The 9,428-nt window shown below is 30.3% G+C and overlaps 1 protein-coding gene across 1 annotated transcript; it reads left to right on the top strand.

Annotated features, from left to right (window-relative positions):
- The first annotated feature begins 4,485 nt into the window (after window positions 1-4,485).
- On the top strand, window positions 4,486-9,143 carry LOC138187568 (protein spaetzle-like). The gene is made up of 8 exons (XM_069128489.1): window positions 4,486-4,729; window positions 4,838-4,952; window positions 5,984-6,122; window positions 6,242-6,423; window positions 7,032-7,097; window positions 7,172-7,275; window positions 8,247-8,439; window positions 8,949-9,143. Exons 2-8 carry the CDS (start codon window positions 4,896-4,898, stop codon window positions 8,991-8,993), a joined length of 786 nt encoding a protein of 261 aa, XP_068984590.1. The 5' UTR covers window positions 4,486-4,729; window positions 4,838-4,895; the 3' UTR covers window positions 8,994-9,143.
- The last annotated feature ends 285 nt before the right edge of the window (window positions 9,144-9,428 follow it).

Genomic DNA, 9,428 nt, shown 5'->3' with positions numbered 1-9,428 from the left:
TGTTTACTACGGGTTAACACGGAAAGTTGCTTTTCCTCACGTCTGGTATGTTCCGTTAGCAACCTTCTCACGAGGACGGCTAAAACCCTTCCTGGTCCATCAACCGTCTTATTATCCAATCGGAGACGGTGTCTACTGCCCTCACTTCCTTAACCAAAATTGTCATCAACAAATCCGATAGACCCGTGTCCTTAGACACACTCACCCCTAGCTTTCCTCAGACACAGTATCGTCAGTAAAACTTCACTTATTCTGTATCCTTAGAATAGTCAACATATCTTTACTGGTCTCTACCCTTTTAACAGTCGTGTACTTAAAGTATCAGTGTAACTAAGTCTTACATAAAGTGGTCGGAGCGAATTGTGATTTATGTTAATTCAGTGTGTATTCCGTTGTGATTGCTGAATTCGTAATAAAGTTTAACTAAAACAAAATTAATAGTTGTGTTACGACTCAGCTATTTTATTTCATTATCCAATCCTCAAGCTTACGTGACATACTTTACGTCAAGAAAACAAAGAAAAAAGTTTAATTATTTATGATACCATTAAAAGAAATTCGTGCACAATTGCTTTCTTTAGAAATTATTCACTCTGATTTTCAGTTCAAAAAGCATCGAGACAGATATCTGATTTGGAGTAGACGACGAAATGATCAGAATAGATCTATCCAGAACGCGACCCTTCGGAATTGGTAGAAGGCGAGCAGAGTGTCGGAAACTGTCCACTCGAGGCAATATCATGGTACTACGTTAAAGAAAGATAGTGTCGAAAGTAGGGAGGTAATAATAAAGAATACAGCTCTGATTCATCCTTGAAAGAGTATATTCCAAATATAAATGATCAATATACCAGAAACAGATAAACTCTAACACAAAGCAAGCGATAAAAATACATAAATTTTACGAGAAAAACTTGGTATGAAAAAAATGAACAATTATCATTTTTTTATCATATTGCATTCTCGATAAGATACATTTAGTGACTCGTGAAAATACCTGAATTTAGAAACTACTTACCAAAATTTAGAAATACTTACACATAGAAAATATTTGTGACTATATTATTAGGTGTATTATATGAAACATTCTGAAATTTCGTTAACACTATAATGAGACACCGCTATACTCTTTATATTAATATAATTTGAAGCTGATCTGAAAATGTATATAAATGTATATAAATGTAATGTATGTATATAATGTATATGTATGATTTATTAATATAGTAGATAATTGACTGTTTAAGCAATTTTGTGATTTTTGTGAAGTGTACGCTAGCAATAGATACTTATAGAACTTCCATATACATTTTCATATTTGTTTCAAACTTAAACAACGTAATCACATCATCATATATCCTATTATATCGTTACGAGTCAATCTGAGGAGAGTGGCTACGAGGCTACAGAGGCAAATCTAGTGTTGTTAATTACGCTGCTTGCCGAAGTAAATAGACGTGAGAATGTTTCGACATATGGTTAACGTCAGGAGCTACAGAAAATGTTAGTAGTAGGTCTCGCAACGTTAACTAACAAGGGTAAACCTCGGGTGGCAAAGGTATATCGCTGAGGATTCGCTATACTGGATATTATAATTGAACAAAATGTTATGCAGGGTGAGGCACGTAAAACATGACAGTGGGATATTGTCGAAAATATTGGTGATATAAGAAAATGTTCTTATGAAAATCTAAGTATTCTAAGGGCCACAACTTTTCATGTAATTGGACCTTTTACATGAAGGGATCAAGAACATATAAAGGTCATCACCTTCCTTTAAATGGAATTATATATTTTAATTTTAAATATTTTCTAATTCACGTAAATATAGTTCACGTCAAGATGAATTCAACTATTATAGTCAATCATAGTCGATCAAGGTTAATTCTAGGTCACAAAAAATTAAGATACGTGAAACTTGTGCAAGAACAGTGCATAAGATTTGTAAGGAAAACTAACCTTGTCAAATTTTTTCACTTTACACATAATACCTAGATTGCGGATAATTGTTTCATGATTATATTTAATATAATTTTTCCTCAATATAATTACAGATACAGTTACAATAAGCTTCACATCATGTACTTATGTATCATCCATGTATCATCGTGTCAGCATCGTGTATGTGTTATGTAACATGAAAAATTGATCATGTTATATAAAGTGAGCATCACAATGATAAAAATGATAATTGGTTAAAATATATCGGAATGTATTAAATGGTATAAAGTCAAAAATGCTGGAGTGTTCTTTTGTAAATCACAAACATAGAGAAGAGTTATGATGAACTCCTCAAGCTTGCTAAATAACTTTATAATTTTTGCAAATGATAACGTAAACTTTTTAACAACTTCCTTAATAGAAAACTGTCTGCGACAATTTTCATTGTTGCTGATTTCAGAAATGATTCACGGCTTATTTTGGTATCTTATGTAACGTAGATAAAAAAATGAATAGTTGGTTACGGTGAACAGTTGTCTCTGGAAACGGATTCTAACATCAGAGATCAAGACAAAGAAGCGGATGTTAATGACACGTGAATCCACACAAGTCTCGAAAAACTCAGAATTGGTCATTGTTTTGCGCGACATATAGCGACGTATAGTTGCAACATCGAGTATGTTCTTTTCATATTATTTTAAATTTATTTATTAATATTTAATATTTTTATAATTAATTAATACAATATGATTGGCGCTCTTTTAAAAACAAATGTATATTCTTTCCAGAAAATCTTTCCACTCATTTTGTTACGTCTCTTAAAACGCGAACGGACTATTTAAGTGGAATAAGATGTTGGGAAATTGCACGGTTTGATTTGATACTTGTACGGTCAAAATAACGGGGTTGACGAGTAGGTACTTTATAAGGAATGAATATGGGCTTAGAATGATCGGCCATATTTATGCTATTTCGGTGACTAGGGTTTCGCGGAATCCAATCCAGGCACCCCCAATTTGAGGGTAGAAGGGAGTAACACTCGATATAGTCACTGATCGAGAACCGGTAGTGCATCAGAGCAATAGAGCTTATGGAGGCCCAGGAATGTACCGGGGGAATCGACAAAGATAGAGAGAGAAAGATATTTTTCTGTCAGAACTGTGGCTATATGGCCATATATCCATAACTATGCGACCAGATAAATTGTATTTTATTTCTTAAATTACTGAAAGTTATTAAAGGTTTTTTTTGATCATTTGTTTAAATCTTTTTGCGTAACTAAAAAAAAATACATGATAATAATACTAAAATCAATAAATAAAATCAAGAATGATTATTACTGGCACGATATTGTTATTGATATGGTAAAAACATCTACGATCTTAAGAAATAACACAATGAATATTTAAGAAATATTAAAACTGTTGAGAAGATTGAATTAAATACAGTACCTACATTTTATTAAATTTAAAAATAATTTATTTTACATTTATTTATTATGAAACAATATTAGTTTTCTCATTTTTTCCTTTACTTGTTTTTTTAGTGTTACTTATTGTTATAATCTCCCCAATATACAAATATTTTATGTCAATATAATACTTAGCAGTTCAAGTTTTCTTTGTAATTTGCAAATGTTTCCTATGACAATGTCTGGTCAAACATATTGAGAAATATTCTAGTATATGTACATTTAATGCCGAAATAAACAGGTAGAAATGATTCTATTCCTCGAAACTGACATCTTAGATATGCCGAACGTAGAAAGAATAAATCAAAGAGGAAAAAGGTACTGAGAGTCGACGCGTTCAGGCTCTAAACGCTAAAGGCTCTAAAGCCGTTGAAGGCGATAAAGTGAGATTATTAATTCAAAATTCACAATTTTTTATTTTTAATTTGTCTATGATCCATGCAACTTTTACCAATATGTTTGTTACACCAAGCACAATATAATTTGAATCATGTTTGCTTACTTAATAAAAGATAATTAAATAAGTGATAATAAATATGAATAAATAAATATAATTCAAACTATATCGTGTTTGGTTTTATATTAACCAGAAATATCTCACAAATATGTTAATAGAAGTTTAATTTAAAAAACGTCAAAAATAAAAATGTTTCACTTTTGAATTGGTATTTACATACATTGTCTTAGCGATATCTGGCGTTGGATCATATTGCAGTAATCGACTGTGATGGCCAGTCGAACTCCATGATGCGTCGAGAGGAATCTCCTCCCAGTGGTGGGGATAACGACGATGCAATTATCCAGAGATTCTTTTTTGTCAATTATCGGAGGTTTCCGTATTTGATACGCTTTGTTATTTGGTATATAGGAGGTATTATTATATATTATTAATATAATACTATAATATATAGAAGATATTATTGTGCGTCTTATCTTCACAAGAGAAAAACTCGGAGTGGGAGAGAGAAGGGCGCAGTTACAACATACATCTACCTCCCTGTTGATTCTCCTGGTACTGATTTGTCTATGCTTGCCATATAAGCAAGCCCCTCCATTAGTATAAGCTCTATGATTGGATCTGATGCTTTTAGTACAGACTACACTATAAACTTTGATAGCCAACAGTAATTAAAAAGCTGGACGTGATACTGGTTTCGTTGCTCAACACTCGATTATCAGATATTGCTTACACTAGAGTCTGGTTGAGTGATTAGACCGAACAGAAATAACTTGTTACGGCGAGCACAAGTTCATTTTAGTGTCGTTGGCAGTTATCATCCGAACTTCCAGCCGTTGATTCGGCGGGTATCAAGTGCAGTGTGTATCATCATTGGACACGCAAACATATATACGTATATCGAATAATAGACAAAGTTGGTCGAGCGAAATCAAACTCTCGTTAAAATTAAAGTATTGTATTTTAAGAAAAAAAAGGAAAAAGAAATCATTTAGGAAAAAGAGAAAAGCTATTTGACAGTGTAAAATGAAGGAACATCAGACCATAGTCTTTGTATTTAATGTTGCAATTGTTTTGTTGTTGGTAAGTAACATGAAAAAAAACCTTAATAAATTGGGGTTAGGTTACCAACTACTTACAATAACTTTATACAAAGTTATTGGTTAACATATACATGTGCTTTCATACCTTCGTTATACTTCTTAAGACAAATTTTTTTTACAAAATCGCTCAAAAAGATGTTTTTCTTATTAATAATTAATTTAAAAAATAATTTTATGTTGGTTCTGGAAGGTTTAATTGAATGATATTTGTTTTAGATAAAAGAACTTACAAATTTTAATGTCCTCGACCATTCGAAAAAACGTGTTTCTACAATGAATCATTAATAAAAAATAATGTTTTTCAAAGGCTAAAAGAATTGCATTCTGAAATTTACGAATCTCTCGCTCTGATAGTTTAGATTTGATCGTAGTAATAGCTTTTCGTGATAGCTTCCAATTTTTTGTTGTTGCATTCATTGAATCATTCTGAACTAGTGTCTATTAGTAGTGGAATAATGTCTCTCTGTTATTGACCAAATTTTTTAAGTTTGAAGAAAATACGAAAAAATCATGCTAGCAGTAGCATGAATATATTTCTGTTCCAAACTTTTCTTTGAGTTAACTATTAAAAATTTTTTGACATTCGAACCAAATAATCGCGATAAGCCGACTGAATTGGATAGTTAGATTACAAAGCTGTTGATTGAAACAATATGTTGATTCGGCAAACTGCTTTTACGACTTGAACTAGCGACCGTCTCTGCAGTTTTAGCACGTAGAAGTTTCAATAAATTTCAAAGTACAATTTGAATCATTCAATTTTTAAGTTTTAATGATTAATCAATATGAATGAAAATTTCTAAGGAATATTTTAATATTAATAATTGAGAAACAATAAACTATTCTTTTTTAAATTTTCTTTTGTCGCTGAAAATATTTTAAACTATGCATATAAATATAAACATAAGTATATTGTAGGAAAAAAGTGTTTCTCAAAAAAGGAAATCAGGTTTTCTGGGAATTCGTAGAGTTAGAAACATTATAAACTTAATGTATCTTATTTTTTGAAAGGTCTTCAACAGTGCCCACAGCGATTCTCGTCGACCGTATGAGGAACCCCGCGCTTCTCCATCAGGAAATTGGAAGTGGCCTCTAAATAAAAACAATGCAATGGGAGAAACCAGATCTTTGACGAACATGAACACAGCTAGTTTGTTTCTTAACAAAATTAAAGATTTTTTTCCTTTTTTATTTTTAGTTAGGGAAGAACATCAACACTTTATTTAACGTCTTCCCTTCTTTTTTCTTACATGTGTTCAACAATATTAGAAAATGGTAACATCGCATTTCTTGATGATCATACCGCACCGATACAACCGAGGGTGGGATCAGTAATACCTTCTTGCAAAGGGCAAAGCTACTGTGAAGATGTTCCGAATTATCCTACGAATTTGGTGAAAGATATCATTGCCAAAAATCCACATCTTGTAAATTATACTTCTGTTGACATGGTTGGTATCCATTTTTGTAAAAGTATTTTCATTTTCTAATCGAAGATTATAGGAAAAAGACATGATAAGTACCTATTTGTCGATTTTCTGATTTTAATGTCATCTTACAATAAAACAGAAGAATGTTAATATGATATAATTGGAAATGAAAATGATATGTTAATTTCAAAGATGTTAGTTTTTTTTAAATAGCTGTTAGGTTGACGAAGCTGTATAGAAACCAAAAATATAACTATTTTATTAAAACAAATAATGTTTCAATATTATGAGTAGAATTTAAAAATTTCTAATATTTTGCAAACTTTAAAATGGATTTAAAAAAAAAGAAATATGTAAACCCACAAAAAATATAGAGAGAATTTTAATAATAGAAGATTGACTGATAATTAATTGAATTTTAAAGCTGCTTTGCTGTAAAATATAATAAATATGATTTATCATGTTCTTCAATTTTTTCCGATACTAATTTGTCTTTTTCTAACACTTTTATCTTATCTTTTTCTTAAATCCTATAAATTATTTTATTCTTTTATTTTTATAAATCTACATAATATCCGAAAATAATGGACATATTCTATTTTATTTTCCAAATTTGGTTTTACTTTCAGATAGATATGCTCAAACCCAGGCTAGGAGAAGACTCTATTGAGACAGAATCGTTCTGTGCATCATCTGTAAGTATAATATAATTTAGTATTCGATTTCTACCTGTATCTTTTATAACACAATAATTTCAAAATAATTTCAGGAGCATGTCGTCCTTCCGAAAACGGCGGAAAATATGAACAACGAGTGGAAGTATATCCTTAACAACGAAGAATTGAAACAGGGAGTACGTATAGAAAAATGCATGTAGGTATATATTTTGTTGTCTAGATGAAAGAAATGTTTCACTAACCCCTTTTCACTCTATTTCTTTCACGCCACAAAATGCTAACAGCTTTATATAATAATATGTATTGCTACTACGTATATAGGAAGTAGAATATTATAACAGATTGAACGGCATAGACAACAATAATGGGAATACATAATTACTGAAAATCTTATTTTTGTCAATTTCATTATTGAATACCCTAGGTCAATGGTCCTCAATCTGAGGTATGCGTATCCCCGGGGATAAAGACTTTAAGATTATGTCAGAATTTGATTGATTGCTTATTACAATTTCAATAATTTTATAAGATTAAACGTAGAAAAGATAATGTCTATACATGTTTTATTTTATTCTCACTATTATACTATAGCTATAGTTTCATCCATGTAACTATACTTTTCCAGGGAGTACGCGAAGGATAAAAGTATCTTGAACCAAGTCAAGTTATTTTTATCGAAACAACAATGCAATTTCTATTAATGTGTTAAAGCTTCTCATGCAAAACATGCAGTCAGTCATGAATGTTAATACTTTCAGCACTAAAATCGTATAACAATTTAACCTAAGATTAAGAGAAAGTAAAAAGAATAAAAAATACAATGTCTGGAAAGAGTGCGTACACTTGTTATGTTTGCATAAAATTATAAGTAAAATAGATTTAATATTATAATAATATCTTATATGTCCACCGTGAACATTTGCATTCTTCTTAACATTAATAAAGTTCAAAGCTTTGCAATTTCTGATATAATTTCGTTCTATGATTTTTGTAAACTAAATGTATAATTATATCATTTTTTGGAAATATGTTAACTAAATTCGTACAATTGATATAGGTTTCAGTAGACTTTAGTTACTGGCTGGAGCTTTCATTATAAAACAAATTGATAATTAGGGAAAACGCTTGCACTTCAAAAATGATCTTTAAACCATTTCTTTTTTATAGTAACGAAGGCCAACGCTGCAGCATAAAGTATGGCATACCAATGGGTTACGAAACCACATGTAAACAAAAGTTCGTTTATAATCAACTCCTAGGCCTAGAGGACGATGGTTCGGTCTCCTATCAGCATTTTCGGTTTCCATCTAGTTGCTGTTGTCACGTCAAATTCATCGGCACTTCAATACGGATTGGCGGAGTAAGTGATTTTCAAAATAAATCAACCAACACCAATTGATTTCATTAAGATCAATTAATCTTTATTTTTCATCGGAGAATGTTATAATTGGCAGGTAATTGTACGATATTATACACAACAATACACGATACAGCTGCCATATTAGATAAAAGATTGCGCGTATATATTAATAAAGCTTCTTAAAACGTTAAAGAGAAGAAAACAAATTGCAGAAATTTTTATTCAAAGTTACTTTTTTGCATTTTAAGTTTCTGTTTCAGTAACGAATTTTACAAGATAATATTAGATAACATATAACTGAACAACTATAATTTAATCTTTTTTTATTTCAACATAGACTAATTTTCAAAGGAGAGAATTATGTTCTTTTATATTTTTTACTGTAGAGTTTTTTTTATTACCTCGACATACTAGATGTTACATGTTAGAACATGAAATCAAATGGGATACTCTGTTATCGACGTCTCAAGCATTACCAATACATCGTAATTCGTTACTTATTGTTATAGAGATTTTCTTCTCCAGAGGACAATCCCAATAATCTGAAACATTAATATAAAAAGTAGTATGGATCATCAGACATTTATTATACGTTGCCTTAAATGTTTTAATATAATTTATTCCCTATAATATAAAAAGTGACAGAAAATGTGAAACAATGATAACATATGATAAAACAATAAAAAGAAACAGTTCTTCACAAATATGTCCTCAATCTTTTTATTTTCCACAAAATATATGAATAAATAAACCTTTTTAAAACATCAAATTTCCATTACATTTTGTATTAAATTTTTCCAAAACAGGAATAAGAATATACATAGTTAAACTCTTATAAGTCTACTTTTTTCGCTTATGAGTGAAGCAATTATAATTAATTGTAATTTTCACTTTGATGCAAAATTTAAGAATTAATAACTGTTATAAAGAGATAGTATAGTAGCAACGCAATGTATACTAAATACTAATAATAGTAACTAATAAAACAC

This window comes from Bombus flavifrons, chromosome 15, assembly GCF_040668555.2.
Source record: "Bombus flavifrons isolate JBK064 chromosome 15, iyBomFlav1_principal, whole genome shotgun sequence".
Classification (NCBI taxonomy): domain Eukaryota; kingdom Metazoa; phylum Arthropoda; class Insecta; order Hymenoptera; family Apidae; genus Bombus; species Bombus flavifrons.
Note: the sequence above shows the minus strand (reverse complement) of the source record. Positions and strands in the feature narration are given on the sequence as shown.

Bases quoted from the DNA above. Each gene is read 5' to 3' on its own strand.
- LOC138187568 (XM_069128489.1), top strand. From the start codon at position 4,896: ATGAAGGAACATCAGACCATAGTCTTTGTATTTAATGTTGCAATTGTT. The intron at 4,953-5,983 runs GTAAGTAACATG...ATTTTTTGAAAG, and splicing joins TTGCAATTGTTTTGTTGTTG to GTCTTCAACAGTGCCCACAG. The intron at 7,098-7,171 runs GTAAGTATAATA...AAATAATTTCAG, and splicing joins AATCGTTCTGTGCATCATCT to GAGCATGTCGTCCTTCCGAA.